Genomic DNA, 22760 nt, shown 5'->3' with positions numbered 1-22760 from the left:
AGACTATAGTCCCACAAACTATGTTCTCTGGTTCTTGATTCCCCTTTCGGTCTGAAGAAGGGTCTCAAACCGAAATGTCACATATTCCCTTTCCTCTCAGTCTGAAGAAGGGTCTCGACCTGAAACATCACATATTCCTTTTCTCCTGACCCACTGAGTTTAGTTTAGTTTAGAGATACAGTGTGGAAACAGGAGCTTTCGGCCCACCAGGTCCGTGCTGACCAGCGATCCCCGCACATTAACACTATCCTACACCCACTAGGGACAATTTTTACATCTACCAAGCCAATTAACCTACATACCTGTATGCCTTTGGAGTGTGGGAGGAAACCAAAGATCTGGGAGAAATCCCAAGCAGGTCACGGGGAGAACCTACAAATTCCGTACAGACAGCACCCATAGTCAAAGAGTATAAGAAAATAACTGCAGATGCTGGTACAAATCGAAGGTATTTATTCACAAAATGCTGGAGTAACTCAGCAGGTCAGGCAGCATCTCAGGAGAGAAGGAACCCGTAGTCAGGATGGATCCCGGGTCTCCAGCACTGCATTCGCTGTAAGGCAGCAACTGTACCACTGCGCCACCATGCCGCCCTCCAGTTACTCCAGAACTTTGTGTCTATCTTGATTCCCCAACTCTGGGTAAAAGATTCTGTGCATTTACCCTATCTAGTCCACTCGTGATTTTACACACCTCTACACCATCACCCCTCAGCCTCCTGCGCTCTAAGGAATAAAGTCCTGGGTTTCCCGACCTCTCGCAATAGCCCAGGCCCTCGAATCCTGGCAACATCCTGATAAAGAAAGAGAATTTAGTTTCCCCAAGTCTAGAAAACAGTGGGAGTCTGACATGAAGGATAGAACTTGTTTAGCCTGGAAAACGCACCATCCATCTCTGCCTTTCACCAGTTCTGCCTCATTTGCTCTATGAGGGTTCTCCTCGCCGATCTCTCCAGGTTCAGGCAGCATCGGAAGCTGGACTGTCAGTAATTAGACCACAGCAGCTGAATGCAAATAAGATCAAATAAAAATCATTACTGCTAATTAACAACTGACACCTGAAACTGAGCCATAGGATTTTTATTTATTGCAGACGCAAATCAGTTGAGCAAGAAGAAATTGGAAAATCAAACAATTGTGTTAACCATGAGGGTGCCGAGTTTCCAAACACATATTTTGAAAGGTAGACACAAAAGTGCGGGAGTAACACAGCATCTCTGGAGAACAAGGGTTGATTACATTTCAGATCGGGACCCTTCTTCAGACTGGAGTAAGGCCCCGACCCGAAACGTCACCCATCCTTCTTCTCCAGAGATGCTGCCTGACACACTTCAGTTCAGTTTAGTTTATTATTACCTGTACCGAGGTTCAGTGAAAAGTTTTTAACCCGCTGAGTTACTCCAGAACTTTGTGTCTATCGTTGGTAAACAGATGCTCCCTGACTAACGGTGCTTCGACTTACGATATTTTGATTTTGCGATGGTGCAAAGATCAACAACCCGTAGTGGGCCACAGCTCGCATCCGGCCACGTGATCACATGTATTAAATGCATTTCAACTTACGATATATTCGGTTTGCGATGGGTTTCTCGTAACGTAACCCCATTGTAAGTTGAGGAGCACCTGTAAACCCACATCTGCAGTTCCTTGTTTCTACACATATTTTGAAAGATGTCTCACAATTTACGTAAAAAATAACAAATTTAAAATGTTTATTTTTATTAAATCAAATAATCCCTCTGAATATTCAGCTATTTGCATAAATATTGCTGTGTCATATCATCTGCCAAAAGTCTAAGATGCCTGCTAGTAAGCTATTTGTCCTTCAGTATAATTTATCCTGATAATTCCTTGTGAGAGTTCCCATTATTATTGGTAACTGTGGTGGTGGGAGTAGATAGTTATGCTATAAACACCACCACCTTCAAATAAGCTCTCAACTACATTGACTTGAGGGCATTGGTTTTGTCTTTTTGCACGTGTGTGTGTGTGTGTGTGTGCGCGCGCGCGTACGCGTGTGTGTACATGTATATATACACACTGAACTTTTTTTTCCTCATGTTCATTATATTGTTTACTGTGTTCTGTGTGTACATATTCCGTTGTGCCGCAAGAAGTAATAATTTCATTGTTCTATCTGGGACACATGACAATAAAGCACTTTTATTTTTCTCTGCAACACATCGCTTCGTTGGCACACAAGACAGCAGATGCTGAAATTCTGAGCAAAAAAACAAAGTGCTGGAGGAACTCAATGGGTCAGGCAGCATTCATTCTCATTGCAGATGCTGCCTGACCTGCTGAATTCCTCCAGCGCTTTACTTTTGACTCAACTCGGCACATTTTGCCGATGCTTGGCCTGAGATTTAGAATTGTTCCATTACTTATCTCATTACCCTTTCTGCTGCAGCTTTTAGATCAATCCGGTGGAACAGACATGTTTCCATTAAGCAGTTTTCTGTGTCAGAAGTGACTTCCTCGTGTTATTGGCACCAGCAAAGACTTCAAAGATTGAACATGCACAACATTTACTCAGGCTGCGTGGTGCCATCATACTCTTGTTAATTAGTAATGGTGAGATTTTTTAGATGAAGGGAACTCTGTAAGTTTTGCATATTTAGATCATAAGATATAGGAGCAGAATTAGGCCATTCGGCCCATTGAGTCTGCTCCGCCATTCGATCGTGGTTGATCTATTTTTCCCTCTAAACTGAAGGCGGGAAAGATTTAATAGGATCCTGAGGGGCAACTATTTTTACAGAATATGGAATGATTTGCTGGAGGAGATAATTGAGGCAGGTACTATCATAACGTTTAATAAACATTAGACAGGTACATGGATAGGATAGGTTTAGAGGGATATGGGCCAAATGCAGGCAGGTGGGACTAGTGTAGCTGGGGGCATGTTGGTCAGCGTGGACAAGTGGTGCCAAAGGGCCTGTTTCCCCCTTCTATGATACCATTCTCCTACCTTCTCCCCATAATCTTTGACGCCCTTACTAAACAAGAACCTATCAATCTCTGCCGCCGTCTGTGGCAATGAATTTCACAGATTTACCACCCTCTGGCTAAAGAAATTCCTCCTCATCTCCATTCAAAAGGCAGATCCTTTTATTCTGAGGCTTATGACGTTGATAAAGGAAGCGTGTGTATGGTTTCAACATGTGCATTCTTCTCAAATATAAATGGTGATCCCAGGGCAGGACAAGTGATGGAGTTTGGGAGATTGTTTGGAAGATACAGCATGGAAACAGACCCTTCGACTCACCGAGTCCACACAAATCATCGATCATCCATTCACACAAGTTCAACGTTGTTCCTTTTTTTGCATTCAGTCCCTACACATGAAGTGTAGGAAAATAACTGTAGATGCTGGTTCAAATTGAAGGTAGACACAAAATGCTGGAGTAACTCAGCGGGTCAGGCAGCATCTCAGGAGAGAAGGAATGGGTGACGTTTCAGGTCGAGACCCTTCTTCAGACTAATGTCAGAGGAGGGGGCGGGACAAAGATAGGATGTAGTAGGAGACAGGAAGACAGTGGGAGAACTGGGAAGGGGGAGGGGATCGAGAGGGACAGAGGGACTATCTGAAGTTAGAGAAGTCAATGTTCATTCTGCTCAGGTGTAAACTGCCCAAGAGTAAATATAAGATGCTGTTGCTCCAATTTGTGGTGGGCCTCACTATGACAATGGAGGACGTCATGGAGTATGATTTACACATGAAGTGTGATTACAGATGGCTTCTCCACAGTAGAAAGTAGTAGGAATATGGGCCAAATGGAGAAGTACTTGGACAGGTTGGGAGAGTGGGCAGAGAAGTGGCAGATGGAATACAGTGTAGCAAAGTGTGGAGTCATGCATTTTGGTAGTAGGGATAAAGGCGGAGAGAATTCAGAAGTCAGAGGTCTAAAGGAGTGCTTGTGCAGGATTTCTCAAAAAGTTAATTTAGTTAATGGTGCTGGAGAGAGTCCAGAGGAGGTTTACGAGAATGATCCCAGGAATGAGTGGGTTAACATATGATGAGCGTTTGACGGCACTGGGCTTGTACTTGCTGGAGTTGGAAGGATGAGGGGGGACCTCATTGAAACGTACCGAATAGTGAAACGGCGGAACGGTGGTGCCGCGGCAGAGCTGCTACCTTACAGTGCTTGCAGCGCCGGAGACCCGGGTTCAATCCCGTCTATGGGTGCTGTCTGTCTGTACGGAGTTTGTACGTTCTCCCCGCGACCACGTGGGTTTTCTCCCACACTCCAAAGACGTACAGGTTTGTAGGTTGATTGGCTTGGTATAAGTGTAAATTGTGTCCAGTGTATGTAGGATAGTAGGATAGTAGATTGTTCCTCCAAACCAGAGGCGTAGCTATGGGCACTCGCATGGGCCCTAGCTACGCCTGCCTCTTTGTCGGGTACGTCGAACAATCCCTGTTCCAGACGTACACTGGCCCCATCCCCGAACTCTACCTCCGCTACATCGACGACTGCATTGGTGCTACCTCTTGCACCCATGCAGAACTCACTGACTTCATACACTTCACCTCCAATTTCCATCCTGCCCGTAAATATACCTGGACTATCTCTGACATCTCCCTCCCGTTTCTGGACCTCACCATCTCCATCACAGGAGAAAAACTAGTGACGGACATTTACTACAAGCCCACCGACTCGCACAGCTATCTGGACTACACTTCTTCCCACCCGGTCCCCTGCAAAAAGTCTATCCCCTACTCCCAATTCCTCCGTCTACGCCGCATCTGCGCCCGGGATGAGGTGTTTCAGACTAGGGCTTCCGAGATGTCCTCGTTTTTCAGAAAACGGGGCTTCCCCTCCTCCATTATAGATGAGGCTCTCACTAGGGTCTCTTCTACATCCCGCAGCTCCGCTCTTGCTCCCCCTCCCCCCACTCGCAACAAGGACAGGATCCCCCTCGTTCTCACCTTCCACCCCACCAGCCAGCGGATCCAACATATCATCCACCAACATTTCCGTCACCTACAACAGGACCCCACCACTGGCCATATCTTCCCATCCCCTCCCCTCTCTGCGTTCCGCAGAGACCGTTCCCTCCGCAACTCCCTGGTCCACTCGTCCCTTCCTACCCAAACCACCCTAACCCCGGGCACTTTCCCTTGCAACCGCACGAGATGCAACACCTGTCCCTTTACCTCCCCCTCAACTCCATCAAAGGACCCAAACAGTCTTTCCAGGTGAGACAGAGGTTCACCTGCACCTCCTCCAACCTCATCTATTGCATCCGCTGCTCTAGATGTCAACTTATTTATATCGGCAAAACCAAGCGCAGGCTCGGCGATCGCTTCGCTGAACACCTGCGCTCGGTCCGCATTAACGCAACTGATCTCCCGGTGGCCCAGCACTTTAACTCCCCCTCCCATTCCCAGTCTGACCTCTCTGTCATGGGCCTCCTCCAGTGCCATAGTGAGGCCCGCCGGAAATTGGAGGAGCAGCACCTCATATTTCGCCTGGGCAGTTTGCGGCCCGGTGGTATGAACGTCGACTTCTCCAACTTCAGATAGCTCCTCTGTCCCTCCCTTCCCCTCCTCCTTCCCAGATCTCCCTCTATCTTCCTGTCTCCACCTATATCCTTCCTTTGTCCCACCCCCGACATCAGTCTGAAGAAGGGTATCGACCCGAAACGTCACCCATTCCTTCTCTCCCGAGATGCTGCCTGACCTGCTGAGTTACTCCAGCATTTTGTGAATAAATCGATTTGTACCAGCATCTGCAGTTATTTTCTTATACATGTAGGATAGTGTTAATATGCTGGGATCGCTGGTCGGTGTGGACTCGGTGGGCCAAAGGGTCTGTTTCCACGCTGAACTAAACTAAACTAAAATAATTTGCAAGTCGAATCGGTAGTAAAGAAGGCAATCGCAATGCTAGCATTTATTTAGAATGGATTAGAATACAAAAACAGGGATGTAATGCTAAAGCTGCATAAGGCGTTGGTCAGACCGCATTTGGAGTATTGTGAGTAATTTTGGGCCCCATATCTGAGGAAAGTTGTGCTGGCCCTGGAGAGGGTCCAGAGGAGGTTTACGAGAATGGTCTCAGGAATGAGTGGGTTAGCATATGATGCGCATTTGATGGTGCTGGGCCTGTACTCACTGGAGTTTGGAAGGATGAGGGGGGAACTCACTGAAACTTACCAAATGGTGAAAAGCCTGGATAGAGTGGATGTGGAGAGGATATTTCCACTAGTGGGATAGTCTAAGACCAGAGGTCATAGCCTCAGAATAAAAGATGAGGAGGAATTTCTTTAGTCAGAGGGTGGTGAATCTGTGGAATTCATTGCTACAGAAAGCTGTGGAGTCTGTCAATGGATCTTTTTGTAAGGCAGAGATAGATAGATTCTTGATTAGTACGGGTGTCAGGGGTTATGGGGAGAAGGCAGGAGCATGGAGTTGAGAGGGAAAGATGGATCAGCCATGATTGAAAGGCATAGACTTGATGGGCCGAATGGTCAAATTCTGCTCCTATCACTTATGAACTTATGTACTTATGTATTATGCAGGCAATTGAGACTAGCTTAGACAGGGCATCTTGGGCTGCATGGGCAAGATGGGCCAAAGGGCCTGTTCCCGTGCTGTACGATTCCTACTGGGAGCAGGAGAGTGGGGCAGTCTGCATTCAGGGTTTGTGTGTGGTTGGTGGGAATATGTCGCCGGACTAAATGTATAGGAGCGATGGAGAGAAGGAGATAGGGAACATGGAAGGAGAAAAGAGGATGGGGTGTGAATGGCAGGGAACCGAGAGGGTCATGAATGAAGGAAATAGAACTGAGAGAGGGTAAACGAGAGAGGATGAAGTTAGAGGGTGTGAGTGAGGGGAAGGGAGCTGAGAGAGAGAGAGTAAGGGAAAGGAGCAAAGGGAAAGTAGTATGTGTAGGAAGGAACTGCTTATCCTGTTTTAAACCGAGGATAGACACAAAATGCTGGAGTAACTCGGCGGGCCAGGCAGCATCTCTGGAGAGAGGAATGGGTGAGGTTTCGGGTCGAGACCCTCCTTCAGACTGATGGAAAAGGGAAAGTGGAGGCAGTTAGTGGCTGTCAAGAGTGCGGTGTGTAAATGGTGAGTTGCTGAGAGGAACGTGTTAGTGAAGACTAGACCAAGTGGACCCGTTGGGCCCAAACCTCTCCTGCATTGGTGCAGCACCCTCTCCTCCCCCCCTCCCCTCCACCCCTCCCCTCTCTCCCCTCCCTCCCCCTCCCTCCTTATCCTCCCTCCTTATCCTCCCTCCTCCCCCCTCCCCCCCTCCACCTCCCTCCCTCCCTAGAAGATAGATTTAAAACCTCTCCTGCATTGGTACAGCACCCTCTCCTCCCCCTCCCCTCTCCACCCTCCCCCTCCCTTCTCCCCCCCTTTCCCCTCCCTCCCCCTCCCCTTCCCCTCCCCCCCACTCCATCCCCCTCAACCCCTCTTATCCTCCCTCCCTCCCTCCCTCCCTCCCCCCTCCCTAGAAGATAGATTTAAAACCTCTCCTGCATTGGTACAGCACCCTCTCCTCCCCCTCCCCTCTCCACCCTCCCCCTCCCTTCTCCCCCCCTTTCCCCTCCCTCCCTCCCCTTCCCCTCCCCCTTCCCCTCCCCCCACTCCATCCCCCTCAACCCCTCTTATCCTCCCTCCCTCCCTCCATTCCTCTCCCTCCCTCCCCCCCTCCCTCCCTAGGAGATAGATTTAAGCTTTAAAATGTGAATAACTTAAAAAATATAACACCGATTTCAATGAAACTTCTTCCATTAGCACCAAAGGGGCGACGGTGAGTAAGGTGGGCCTAAAATTGTCGCGCTATCGTGTACCATTTTGGCTGTAGTTCATGAACAAACAAACAAACGAGTTTTAGTATGTAGATGACTGCCAAGAGAGGAACGAATGAAGGGGGACTGCAGAGCGAGGGGCGCGTGTGAATGAAGAGACTGCTGGCAGGGAGGGGATGACTCCCACAACCAGAGAGCAGTGCTGAACTACTATCTACCTCATTGGTGACCCTCGGACTATACTTGATCGGACTTTGCTGGCTTTACCTTGTACTAAACGTTATTCCTTTATCACATATCTGTATACTGTAAATGGCTCGATTGTAATCGTGTATTGTCTTTCCGCTGACTGGTTAGCACGCAACAAAAGCTTTTCTCTGTACCTCGGTACACGTGACAATAAACTCAACTAAACTGAAGTGGGTGGGAGCGTAGAGAGTGGGAGTGAGTGAAGGGAGTGACTGAAGTGGAAGGTAACTGAGAGGGCAACAGTGATTTGAAGGGGGGAGAGAGCAGACAAATAGGTAAGTGAAGGGAGCATATGAGAAGGACAGATGAGATAAAATAATGAATGCATACATATATTCCTTAGAACTGGAGTGGATTAAGTCATCCTTGATTCAGGCCCTGAGGCTCAGGGGAACAAAATTGTCAGTCTGCAGAAATTCATTCATTTTTTGCAGTAACGTCAAAAAACAGCATGTCAATGTTTTGATGCCTTTCATCTTTAAGTTCCATCTAATTAAAAATCGTTCTTACACTTCCCGGAATTTATTGGAATTAATTCCTTGATGAATTATGTCAGCCATGGCTCCTTTGACAGATGCTGTGGGGTCGGATCCCACTTCAGAACCTTCAAAGTTCAAGTTAGCAGTCAGAGTTCTGCATTAGCAGTGGTGCAGGGTTTCACATCATAGGATTTCAGGAGAAAGCCAAAGAGCTCAGGGTGCTGCTTTGAAGAAGAGTAGGAACGTTATCGTAGTCATAGTCTCACAGCGAGGAAACAGGCTCTTTGACCCAACTTGGCCACACCGGCCAACATGTCCCAGCTACACTAGTCCCACCCGTCTGCATTTGGTCCATATCCCTCTAAACCTATCCTATCCATGTACCTGTCTAACTGTTTCTTAAACGTTGCAATAGTACCTGCCTCAATTACCTTCTCAGGCAGCTCGTTCCCTACACCCACCACCCTTTGTGTAAATAAGGTTACCCCTCATATTCCTATTCAATCTTTCCGCCCTCACCTTAACTTAGGCAAGAGACTCTGTGCGTCTACCTGATCTATTCTTCTCATGGTGTCCTTGGGGCTCTGATCAATAGTTAGCCCTCTGTCATTTTCATTTAAAAGGAAGATCATCTGGCCCTTTTTCACATTTATTCAGTTTATTGGTCGGAATATTCCACGTACAATTGGTGCTGTGTTACTGCAATCACTAATCTTCAAGAAGAATAATTAGGTTTAATATGCTTTGAGGTATCTAAAGATTGTGAAAGGCAGTGGCACAGCCAGTAGAGCACAGCCACAGCGCCAGAGACCCCATTTCGATCCTGACCGTGGGTGCTGTCTGTGTGGAGTTTGCACGTTCTCCCTGTGACCGCGTGGGTTTCCTCCGGGTGCTCCGGTTTCCTCCCACATCCCAAAGACGTGCGGGTTTATAGGTTAATTGGCTTCTGTAAATTGCCCCGAGTGTGTAGGGAGTGGATGAGAAAGTGGGATAACATAGAACTAGTATGAACGGGTGATCGAAAGTCGGCATGGACTTAATGGGCCGAAGGGCCTATTTCCATGCTGTATCTCCACACTACACACACACTCATCTGAATTAGCTCCAGCACACTAAACATGCCAGTGATAACAGGACTGTTAGCTCAGTTGGAAATTTCTTTCAAAAAATGATACGATGATGTTAAAAGATCCTGTTTCCAAGCCGTATCATTCAATTTAATTTAGTTCAATTTGTATAGAAGGATTTAGACAGCATTAATAAACATTTAGACAGGCACATGGATAGGACAGGTTTAGAGGGATATGGGTCAAAGGCAGGCAGGTGGGACATGTTGGCCGGTGTGGGCAAGTTGGGCCGAAGGGCCTCTTTCCACGCTGCATGATTCTGACTCTAACTGTAAGATTAATTTTTTCTGTAACTGCGGGCCAAAGACTTTAATCAGTTCCTATTATATGAAGCTCTCTTTAGTTTAGTTTAGAGATACAGCGCGGAAACAGGTCCTTTCTGCCCACTGGGTCCATGCCAACCAGCGATTCCCGCACATTAACACTATACTACACCCACTAGGAACAATTCTTACATTTACCAAGCCAATCAACCTACAGACCTGTACGGCTTTGGAGTATGGGATGAAACCGAAGATCTCAGAGAAAACCCACGCAGGTTACAGGGAGAACGTACAAACTCCGTACAAACAGAACCCGTAGTCGGGATCGATCCCGAGTCTCCGGCGCTGCATTCGCTGTAAGGCAGCAACTCTACCGCTGCGCCACAGTGCCGCCCGTAAACTGTATAAATTGCTGTTCTTAAGTCTACTGGAATTTGGGCTCCAAATGTATTATTATAATGTTCCATAGAGTGGTTAGAGTTTTAAACTACCACACTGAAGAGGTTTGAGTGTTGTTGAAGTGGTTTCTGCAAAAAGTGATGGTGCATGAGATTTTAACGAAGGATGAACCACATCGCCTGCCAGTTCTGTTTGGTTTGTACACCAGGGAACGTGAAATCGGCTGATTCCTCTGAAAACACACTTGTGAAAGGCCATAGTCTGTAGCTATAAAAAATATTCAAGCAAGCAAATAAATAATCACAAACCTCTAGTCGGTCCTGATAACTTTGGGGGGGAAAAACATATTTTTTTCATTAATCGATCTTCAATTTGAAGCAAAACTTTTATTGTAGACCCACAATCTAAAATATTGAATGTCACAAATTTCTGTATTTTTGATGCTTAAGCTCCTGTTGGGTGGCTGCAAACACAGTTAGATGAGAGACCATTGTGTCTTATCCCTAGGATAGACACAAAAAGCTGGAGTAACTCAGCGGGCCAGACAGCATCTCTGGAGAGAAGGAAGAGGTGACGCTTCGGGTCGAGACCCTTCTTCAGACTTATCCCTGCCTGAGTTGTCTCCATCTGTGTTCAATGCCAGTGTCCTAAACCTTTCCTATTCTTCTTTTGCAGGCTCTGGAGGAAGCCCAGAAAGCCATTCAACAGCTTTTTGCCAAGATTAAGGACATTAAGGACAAAGCAGAGAAATCGGAGCAGATGGTAAGTTGGACACTGATGGGAGTGTTTAGTTATAGTTGAGTTTGTAGATACAGCATGGAAACAGGCTCTTCGACCCACCAAGCCCACGCTGATCACCCATCCGCACTAGTTCCATGATATTCCACTTGTTCATCCACTTCCCACACTCGAGGGGCAATTTCTCACCCCTGAGGGGAGAGATTTAAATTGGATTTGGTTTTGTTTAGTGTAGAGAAACAGCATGGAAACAGGCCCTTCGGCCCATCGCGTTCATGTTGACCATCGATCACCTGTTTACACCTGTGCTATATTTAATTTAGTGATACCGAGTACCACTGACCATGGATCGCCCGTTCACACTAGTTCTATGTTATCCCACTTTCTCAGCCACTCCCTATGCACTCATGGCAAGATACGATGCCTGTTAACCTATAAAACTGCATGTCTTTGGGATGTGGGGGGGACACTGGGTAGCATGGTGGCGCAACAGTAGAGTTGCTACCTTACAGCACCAGAGACCAAGGTTCAATCCTGACTAGGGGTGCTGTCTGTAGGGAATTTGTATGTTCTCCCAGTGTCCGTGTTGGTTTCCTCCGGGTGCTTTGGTTTCCTTCCACACTCCAAAGACGTACAGGTATGTAGGTTAATTGGCTTTGGTAAATTGTTCCTTGAGTGTAGGATAGAGCTTGTGTTCAGGGATCACTGGTCGGTGCGGACTTGGTGGGCCGAAGGGCCTGTTTCCGCGCTGTATAACTAAACCAAATTAAACCAAACTAACCCGGAGAAACCCACAATGTAACAGGGAGACCATGTTAACTCCACACTGTGCTTCTCTGACATTTGATATCTGAGCCGCAGAGGATTTTGTAAAGGTAACTAAAGATAGCGAACGAGATGATTTGGGGGGTTGTAACTTGTGGAGAGAGATAACAGACACAAATTTAAGGTTGGAGCTGTAAAGGATGAAATCAAGGCGAAAGAATATGAAGAATGACCAAAATGGGGAACAGTTAGCAGCCCAAACCATGAGGTTCAATAGGTGTGGAATGGTGAGACCAGCAAAGGTCGGGTGATACTGAGCAATGGAGGATTTTATGTGGGTGGGGGAGAGAAGGGAAGGACATTGAATTTATAGTGGAAGCCAGTAGAGACCTCCATGATTGGGGTTGCTGGGCAAATGAGAGTATGTGCAGGTGTGGAAGAAAAATGTCTGGATGAATCATGACTTCATTCCTTGGAACCTAAGAGGCTGAGGGTTGATCGTATAGATGTGTATAAAATCACGAGGGGAACAGATACTGTGGAATCTAGAACCAGAGGACATAGGTTTACGGTGAGGGGAGAAAGATTTAATAGGAGACTGAGGGGCAACTTTTTTACTCAGAGGGTGGTGGGTGTATGGAACGAGGTGCCAGAGAAGGTCGTTTAGGCAGGAACTATTAAAAGATTTAGAGCTATACGGGGGCAAATAGAGCTCGCTTAGATGGGGCATGGACAGGTTGAGCCGAATTGCAGTTTCCGTGATGTATGACTCAAATTGGACATGTGAATGAAAATTGGATCCATTTAGGCATGATAAAACAGGTCATGCCATGCTAATTCCAGCCTCCTGTAAGCAATTGCCCAAATTGACAAAAAAATACTTTGCGAACAGCTGTATTGTATCTCTTGCCTTGACAGAAACTATAAGTTTTCCAACATATACATTTACATATACAGTTGCAGTTACGTAATCTCTTATATATATATATATATACAGTGACATATACAGTTACAAGTTTCCCAACCGAAGGTGTATGGAAAGCTTGCAACTGCTTGGGATGTTACTGGGCAAATGGTAGACTTTCAGGGACTGCCGCAGCCACTATTGCAGCCACTGACCAGCTAAATGAAAGGCTGTTCTTGAAGTCTGGGGAAATACAGGGAGAGTGGAGTGTGGTGCTCTTCTGTGTGATCACCTGCCTCACCCCACCACCTGCACTCACAGGGTCTTCTTGCGTGACATTTTCCACACTGTGTGACATAGAGTGTGACAGGCCCTTCGGTCCAACTTGCCCACACTGACCAACATGCCCCATCTATACTAGTCCCACCTGCCTCCGTTTGGCCCATATCCCTCTCAACCTATTCGATCCATGTACCCGTCCAAATGTCTATTAAACATTACCACAGTACCTGCCTCAAATATCTCCTCCGGCAGCTCGTTCCATACACCCACCACCTTTTGTGGAAAAAAAGTCACCCCTCAAGTTCCTATTAATTTTTTTTTTTTCCCTCACCCTATCTCATCTGGTTCTCGATTCCCCTATTCTGGGCAAGAGACTGTGTGTTTTCGTACAGAGTCATGATTTTGTACAGTTGCAGCATGTTATGCTGAAGTGCAGAAACTTAAAGTCTGCAATCACTGACATACCAAATGGCATGAATATTTAATGGCCCAAATTTAGACAACTCCCATACTGACTGGCCTGTCCTGGGCCTCTTCCATTGGTAGAGTGAGGCCACATTCAAATTGGAGGAGCATCTCCTCATGTTCTGCTTGGGTAGCTTACAACCCAATGGTATTAACATTGAATTCTCTCATTTTAGGTAACTACAGTTTGAGTCACTCCAGTTTGTTGCGTTTTGTTCAAGATTCCACCGTCTGCAGTTCCCCCTGTCTCTGAATTTCTTAGGAAAAAAACTGCAGATGCTGGTTTAAATCGAAGGTAGACACAAAAAGCTGGAGTAACTCATCAGCGGGTCAGGCAGCATCTCTGGAGAGATGGAATGGGCGACGTTTCGGGTCGAGACCCTTCTCCTGCCCCCTCCCCTGACATCAGTCTGAAGAAGGGTCTCGGCCCGAAACATCGCCCATTCCTTCTCTCCCGAGATGCTGCCTGACCCGCCGAGTTACTGCAGCATTTTGTGTCTGTCTCTGAATTTCATCGTGGTGGACTCAGTACTCTGCAAGTAAACAGCTTAAATATGTGAGCGGGTATCATATTCCCACGACAAAATGTTTGTGTTTGCCATCTTTTGTAACTTTAAGGATTCAGATTGCAATGGATAACTAGTGAGCCAGTCTATGTAAGCTTGTAATCAATGCGGAGTTAGGAATTCTGCTCTGGCTGAAGTGACCTTTTCAAACTGTGTCCTTTAGGTCAAAGAAATCACCCGGGACATTAAGCAGCTTGATCATGCCAAACGCCACCTGACGACTTCCATTACCACGCTCAATCACCTGCATATGCTTGCGGGAGGTGTCGACTCCTTGGAGTAAGTAGTCATTTGTAACGGATGTGTGATATGGTGTCTAACGCAGCTAGATTTTAAGCGTGCATTCACTCCTACTGGTATCGGACAATTCAATTATCCTTTATAGTCACATGTACCTAGAGTCATAGAGTGATACAGCGTGGAAACAGGCCTCTCGGCCCAACTTCCCACACCGGTCAACATGTCCCAGCTACACTAGTCCCACCTGCCTGGGCTGGGTCCATCTCCCTCCAAACCTGTCCTATCCATGTACCTGTCTAACTATTTCTCAAACGTTCCCAGCCTCAACTACCTCCTCTGGCAGCTTGTTCCATACACCCACCACCCTTTGTGTGAAAAATTTACCCCTCAGATTCCTATTAAATCTTTTCCCCCATTCGCCTTGAACCCATGTCCTCTGGTCCTCGATTCCCCTACTCTGAGCATCTCCCCAATCTGTTCCTCTCAAGAAAAGGTGGACAGAAAAATGCAGGAGTAACTCAGCGGGTCAGGCAGCATCGCTGGAGAAAGTGGATAGGTGACGTTTTGGGTCGGGACCTTCTTCAAATTGAGAGTGGGGGAGAAAACTGGACGCAAAGGAAAAAAACAGGACAAATCAGGGCTGGCAACAGATGACCTCAGGCAAGGGGGTTCCCTGATAGGCTGCTTGTTGGTTAGGGACAGGTGGGAGCCCAAGAGAGATACGTAGTTGTGAACTTAACAAACTTTTACTGGAGGAAGGAGGGGAGAGATAGAGGAAGGGGTAGCACACTGACGCAGCGGTAGAGTTGCTGCCTTACAACGCCAGAGACCCAGGTTCCATCCTGACTATGGGTACTGTCTGTACGGAGTTTGTAAAATGTCCATGGTGTGTAGGAAAAGTGTTAGTGTACGGGATGATCTCTGGTCGGTGCGGACTTGGTGTGCTGAAGGGCCATTTTCCGTGCTGTATCTCTAAAGTCTAAACAGTGGGGAGAGAGGTAGGGTTGCCAACTGTCCCGTATTAGCCGAGACATCCAGTATTTTGGGCTAAATTAGTTTGTCCCGCACGGGACTGCCCGTGTCCCGTATTAGTAGGGTTGCCAACCTCCTCACTCTCAAATAAGGCACAAAGGGTGACGTCACCGCCCCACGTGACCTCACCCAGCCAGCGGCCACATGCTCCCGCTCCACCAATGGAGGCCGCCCGGGCTGGGAGACCGGTTGCTACGCAACTTTCGTTAGGTGGCGTCCGGGCGGCCGCCATTGGTGGAGTGGGAGCACATGGACGCTGGCTGGGTGAGGTCACGTGGGGTGGTGACGTCACCCGTTGTCCCGTATTTGGGAGTGAGGACGTTGGTAATCCTAGATGTCTCCCTCCCCTGACATCAGTCTGAGGAAGGGTCTCGACCCGAAACGTCCACCATTCCTTCTCTCCGGAGATGTTGCCTGACCCGCTGAGTTACTCCAGCATTTTTTTTTCGTCTTTGGTATAAACCAACATCTGCAGGTCCTTTTTAATAACTTCATAAAGAAAAGGTGGTGGTAAATAGAAACTGGAAATAATTTTATTTCAGTAAATAAGTTAAAAAATAATAAAATGATATCAATATGAACAAGTTGTCTGGATCTTATGTGCAAAAGGTTTTTAGCTCACTATTTTCCCTTCCTCTGAAGGGCATTTACTAAATTTGACCTACTTTTTTAAATCAATGTAGTGTATGAATCTTCACTGCTGCCTACCTTAGGCGACGATTCCTTCTACTATTGAATTTTGCTGACTTGGATTCTTCACCCTTTGGCAGTTTAGCATCTAGATGCTGAGTATTGGCAGATTATTCAACTTTACTAATCCGTTTGGTCAAGCTCAACTCTTTTGCATAAGGCCTTCATACATTGCATGATTTTCACGTTACAGATTATCATCTTCCCTTGCTGAGGGTTGTGCGCCTGACTGGAGATCCCTTAATCCTGTCTTGGCAGAGATCAGTGAGTTCAGCTGAGAATGCACAATGGTCCTATTGGTTTCTGTACACCCGCACTTCAAAAGGCACTTCCTTCATTTACCAGGTGTTTAAGTGGTGCGGCAGTCAGAAGGATTTAGTTTAGAGTAGTTTAGAGATACAGCGCGGAAACAGGCCCTTCGGCCCACCGGGTCCGTGCCGACCAGCGATCACCCCCGTGCACTAGCATTATCCCACACACTAGGGACAATTTATAATTCTTACCGAAGCCAATTAATCTACAAACCTGTGCATCTTTGGTATGTGGTACCAGAATACCTAGGGAAAACCTACGTGGTCACAGACGGAACGTACAAAGTCCGTACAGACACCACCCGTAGTCAGGATTGAACCCGGGTCTCTGGCGCTGCAAGGCAGCAACTCTAGTGCTGCGTCACCGCGCCGCCCCAGATTTATATTGCTAGATTACAGTCAAAACATGAGTTTAGGACTCAGTGATTCCTTTGTTGAACAACATTGTAGTTGCTCATTAATACGTTTCTCCAATACCTAACAAAATGGAAATAGTTGGTCGGCTTTAATCACGGATGCACTCGATTGAAATAACTGTCATATGAATCTATTAGTCCTCAAATATGTGGAATAGCACCAATGTTTCTTTAGGGAAATAATGGAATTATTTTCTAGACAGTGAATTTATGCTGGTCATAAACCAAAAAGAAACACACTTAATGCCATGAAGAAGGGCCTCAACCCGAAACGTCACCCATTCCTTCTCTCCAGAGATGCTGCCTGACCCGCTGAGTTACTCCAACATTTTGTGACACCTTCGATTTGTACCAGCATCTGCAGTTATTTTCCTACACACTTAATGCCATATATTGTGAAATCCTCATCATCAGCGCGGTTCTGAACTCTCAAGTTATTATTTTGTGTATATTTTATTAAAATCGGGATTGCCGAGGGTTGGTTGAGGGGTTCCACTGCATTTTTTGTTGTTAACAAATGTAGCGTTGGTGGTTCTGATCCCATTCTTTATTTGGCCAGGACTATGACCTGTCGTAGACAGTATGGAGAAGTGTCTAACCTGATGCAAGGGGTGGTCAACGTGCTGGAGCACTTCCACAAGTATATGGGGATTCCACAGATCCGCCAACTCTCTGAAAGGTAACGTATCAAAGCTTCCGTTTAGCTTCAGGTCGCCGATTGTAGTTTCCTTGGAGAAGCAAAACAAATCTGTCTTTAATTCTTTTTTTAAAAAACTAGTTACTCCCCTTATCCAAATTCCCATGAGTTCCCTGTAATTTGCAAGCAAATCACAATTTGTGCATTTAGCTAAGTTTATTTCTGTTAAAATCGACAACATCTATAATCCCCTTATACCACTATTTCAAAAGGATAAATGGAGTAAGCAAATTTGGTGAACCATTCTGTTAGCTTTGGTAGATTAGTGACTGATGGGTGTTTAAATGTTTAGTTCAGTTTAGTTTAGTGAAACTGAATCCGCATCGATCAACGGTCACCGTACAATAGTTCTATCCTGCACACCATGGACAATTTACAGAGGCCAATTAACCTTCAATCTGCATGTTTTAGGGATGCTTAGTCTAGTTAGTTGTCATGTGTATCGAGGTACAGTAAAAAGCTTTTGTTGCGCACTAACCAGACTGCAAAAAGACAACGCATCATTACAATTGAGCCGTCCACACTGTACAGATACATGATAAAGGGATGTGGGAGGAAACCAGAGCACCCAGAGAAACCTGCTAGGTCCTGCAAGGTCACAGGGAGAACTTGTAAACTCCACGCAGTCAGGATTCAATCAGGATTCGGCCTGCCACTTTGTGACTCCAGTCCCCAGCTGCTTCAAAGTAACCTGGATCTTTCCAGTCCCTAAGTAACCTGTCCTTATAACTCCTGCCCAGTAGTTCTAACATCAACCACAATGAAGTGCTTTGAAAGATTGGTAATGGCCCACATCAGCCAGTCTCCAGAAGAGTCTAGATCCATTGCAATTTGCGCCATTTTGCATTCATACATTCAATTCCGGAACATCTTGACAGTAAGAACACCTATGTCAAGATGCTATTCACTGAGTGTGGTTCAGCCTTCAATGCCATAATACTGAATAAGATCATCTCTAATCTTCAGGACTCCACTTGCACTGGCTTCTGAATGTCCTGACCTCAGTCCACCCTGAGGTGGGATATGGACCAAACGCAGGCAGGTGGGGCTAGTTTTGATAAGACCACGTTGGTCAGTGTGGGCCAGTTGGGCCGAAGGGCCTGTTTCCACGCCATATGACTCTCTGACTACATCCTAACACTGCACACTAAGTGCCTCTCAGGGTTGTGTGCTCAGTCCCCAGCCCTGCTCTCTGTACACCTGTACTGTGTGGCCAGGCACAGCACCAACTTAATCTTTAATTTAGCTGATGGCACCACTGGGATCGGCCGGATGAACAGGAAAGATGAGGTGGATTATAGGAAAGAAATTGGGGACCTTACAATCTAAAGTAGTGCAAAAAAAAGTGCAAGAACGAAATAAACCAAATGAGGTACAGTTAAGAGTAAGACTGTGGTAGCACACCCGGGATGGAGGTGATTGAGGGAATTGGTTCAGGAGGTTAAAGCAGTGGGGAAAACGCTGTTCTTAAGTCTGAATGTCTGGCTTTCAAGCTTCTGTATCTTTTCCTAGTAGATAGAAGAGAGAGTGGCACCAAAATATGGCGAAGGGTGGAAGAATTTCACTGTGCAGCGGTCAGGGGGAGAGCGTAACATCCCAGTACAGGCAGCACCCGTAGTCAGGATGGAACCCGGGTCTCTGGCGCTGTGAAGCAGTAGCTCTACCGCTGCACCACCGTGGCATCCTTTTAGATGGAAAGTTTTAAAGATCACAATCCTCTGAGGTGTGGAGGAATTCATTAGACTGATTGTGGGCGGGTGTGTGGGGGGGGAGAGGGGGGGGGGGGTGGAGAAAGCACTAAGAGGCGAGGTACATGACAAAGCCTGGCAAATAATAGTTTGAAGAGTTTCAAGTTTGAAGAAGGATCCTAACTGGAAAGGTTACCCATCCATGTCCTCCAGAGATGCTGCCTGACCCGCTGAGTTACTCCAACACTTTATGTCTTTTTTTTTGTAAACCAGCATCTGCAGTTCCTTGTTTCTATATGAGATGTCTATGTGAAAGGAGATTAAACCTAGATTGCCCCGACAATTTGCAGCGACCGGATATGCAACAGCTTTGAGTGGTTCAGTAAAAGGTTGCCTCTCACTCTGTTGGCAGGGAAATAACATTGGGAATCAAAAACCAGAAAAGAAAAGCCTCTTTAAGAGTATTGACCTTGGGTGAGATTTAAACCTATTCCTGTATCTAATTCCCAAATCCAAATTGTGTAAGATGTTTGGCTTTCTGTATATTTGATAGATTGGTGTCACAAGAAAGGATTTGAGATATGACTCACATGAACCCTTTGAAATTTGTTCTATTTCTGTGTTGTCACACACGACTTCCTTTATGGCTGTTTAAATTCTGATATTTTCCCTTGTCTGGCTCGGATGCTGCAATATGTGCGTAGTGATAACAGTAGCCTTTAAATGTCAGGGTTCCTGCAACGTAGATAAGGAATTTTATTCCCTTTAATGTTAAGCACGGGGTAGAATGATGCCCATTTTGAATGGTTACTGAAGGAAGAAAGGACGAACACGAACATATTTAGCCCCTAATCGCCTCTCAGGAAGTTTCATCATGCAGAGTAAAATACTTTGAAGTGCAGTCTAGATTATTTTGTTGGCTATTGTTATCTAGCTTCTACAAATCAATGTCTTACAGACATCAGTGGGGTGAATGGAAGGTTAAAATGTTTTTGCCGATTGTTATAATGCAGCAATTGTTGATGAGGATACCAAGAGAACGGAGGCACTGTTGCAAAGGGGCGCCATGGTGGCGCTGCAGTAGAGTTGCTGCCTTACAGTGCCAGACCCGGGTTCCATCATGACTACTGGTGCTGTCTGTATGGAGTTTGTGCGTTCTCCCCGTGACCCGCTGGATTTTCCCCAGGTGCTCCGATTTCCTCCAAAATTCCAAAGACGTACAGGTTTGTAGGTTAATTAGCATGGTGAAATCGTAAATTGTCCCTAATGTGTGTAGGATAGTGTTAGAGTGTGGGGAAAGCTGGTTGGTGTGAACTCGGTGGGCCGAAGGGCCTGTTTCCGCCTGTATCTCTAAACTAAACTAAAGATCATGGCTCAAACCTGGCACAGAACACGGTTTACAGGGTAGATGCTGGTTTAAATCGAACGTAGACACAAAATACTGGAGGAACTCAGCGGGTCAGGCAGCATCTCTGGAGAAAAGGAATGGATGACGTTTCGGGTCGAGACCCTTCTTCAGACTGATGTCAGGGGAGGGGGCAGGTAGTGGAAGTGGTAGTGTTTAACCTGTTCAGTGCCACCCCTGAGCATACACGGGTCATGGCCAATAATGAACAAAACACAGCAGTAAACAGGTTAATAGCCTGATGGCTGTAGGGCAGAAGCTGCTCCTGAACCTGGACGTTACAGTTTTCAGGCTTTTGTACCTTCTTCCCGATGGCAGGAGCGAAATTAGAGTGTGGCCAGGGTGATGAGGGTCTCTGGTGATGCTGGCTGCCTTTTTGAGGCAGCGACTCCTGTGGATCCCTGCAACGGTGGGGAGGTCAGTACCCGTGATGTACTGGGCAGTGCACACCACCTGTGCTACCTCTGGCAGCTCAGGGCATTGCAGATGCTTCAACTTACTTGTTTACCAATGGCATATTGCTGGTGGGAGTAGTCATCGACATTCAACCTGTTGAAAGTATTCTGTACTTTATAAAATAGTCCTGCTTTTAATAAAGATTTGAATCTTTACATATAGAATTAATCATTTTCAATTTTTGTAAGACATTGAGTTAGCCTGTTGTGTTGGACAATATTCCTTCCTCAACCAACATTAGCAAATTTGTTATAGAAACATAGAAACATAGAAAATAGGTGCAGGAGTAGGCCATTCGGCCCTTCGAGCCTGCACCGCCATTCAATATGATCATGGCTGATCATCCAACTCAGTATCCCGTACCTGCCTTCTCTCCATACCCCCTGATCCCTTTAGCCACAAGGGCCACATCTAACTCATTCAGTATTATTGCTGTTAAAAGATATACTAACAAGCCAATTATTTTCCCACTGAAACAGTGAATGCAGTACATGTTGTGCTCTAATATAATTTTCAAAGACTCTCATGTAGTCCTTTGTTGTCCGATATATTTTCCTCTTTGTGCCTGATGCCATGTTCTTTTCAATACTGTTTAATTTAATGCGCCCTTCCTGTGTCTCTGCTACTTCTATATTCTTCCTGTTTTGCATTGCCTCTTTTTGTCCCATGTGTTGATTCACTATGGCAATGTTTTCTCATGTTACCTCACCTGCCTCAACTATCTCCTCTGGCACTCGGTCTGAAGAAGGGTTCCGACCCGAAACGTCACCTACTCCTCCTTTTCGCCAGAGATGCTGCCTGACCCGCTGAGTTACTCCAGCAATTTGTGTCTATCTTCTGTATAAACCAGCAGTTCCTTCCTACACATTTTCCCATTTTGTCTTTGTCTAGTTCTTGCTATCTTTTCTCTTTAATGTAGCAGTCCCATCCCCCTCGTTTCTTCCCTTGAAAAACACTTTTAACAGATTATATCATCTGTTCAGTTCTCATTTCCACGGTAAAAGTAACTATAATGTGATCACTAAACAGCAGATGTCCGCATAGTCCAACTTGACTTATTATTTCCTCCTCATTAATTAAAATTGAATCCAATGCTATCTTTCCCTTATGCGTTATCTCATCGGTCGGTGCTTAAGGTTCTTTGGTTATTTTATTTATCATTTGGTCCGATTATCGTGAGTAGAGCTTCAAAAGAGCTCGGTGATAGTCAAGTAAAAAAATCACAAGTGGTGAGGCGGTGTTACCTCACGGAGATCAAGGTCTGGAATGTTGGTCTTGGCAGCCACCACAATGTTATGTGTGTCATTTTGTCTTTACACTTTATGAAAAAATCCACTCCCATATCAGTTTTGCCACAAATATGCGAAATGTTTTTGAATTTCTTGACTGTGGATCTTTGTCTCATCACCTGACGTTTCCAATAAATCTCTGTGTTTCTTCAGTATGTCAGCTAACCATTTAAACCTTAATCAACAAGACTTTAATTTCCTGCAGGTAAGGAGATAATCTCCACGTGGTAAATATACTTAAGTTGTAAAATTACTTTTCAAGTGTTTGGTTTTGATTTCCTGGCTCCCTCTTTCAATAAACTTTCCCATTATTCTCTCTGTCTACCTTTATTTCCTTTCCTTTCCTCTACCTTTACTTTTTCTCTTTGGCTGTCTCACCCCACATTATTCTTAATTCCCCCACTCTGGGTAAAAGACAATGTATTTACCCTAGCTCCTGAAGTCATAAGGTCACAAGTAAAAGAAGCAGAATTAGGCTATTCGGCCCATCAGGTCTACTCTGCCATTCTCTATCTCTCCCTCCTAATCC

General features: G+C 45.9%; 1 protein-coding gene across 2 annotated transcripts in view; it reads left to right on the top strand.

The window, feature by feature from the left end:
- vps53 (VPS53 subunit of GARP complex) overlaps positions 1 to 22760 on the top strand; it is a 328676-nt gene that overhangs the window by 70805 nt on the left and 235111 nt on the right. For both annotated transcript variants that reach the window (XM_078422197.1, XM_078422198.1), the window contains exons 5-7: positions 10963 to 11049; positions 14171 to 14286; positions 17256 to 17375. In XM_078422197.1, coding sequence (XP_078278323.1) covers positions 10963 to 11049; positions 14171 to 14286; positions 17256 to 17375 — 323 coding nt within the window. The remainder of the gene's footprint in view (positions 1 to 10962; positions 11050 to 14170; positions 14287 to 17255; positions 17376 to 22760) is intronic.

The sequence above is a fragment of the Rhinoraja longicauda genome, chromosome 26, assembly GCF_053455715.1.
Source record: "Rhinoraja longicauda isolate Sanriku21f chromosome 26, sRhiLon1.1, whole genome shotgun sequence".
Lineage (NCBI taxonomy): Eukaryota > Metazoa > Chordata > Chondrichthyes > Rajiformes > Arhynchobatidae > Rhinoraja > Rhinoraja longicauda.
The sequence above is the reverse complement of the archived record's forward strand: the minus strand, read 5'-3'. Positions and strand labels throughout refer to the sequence as shown.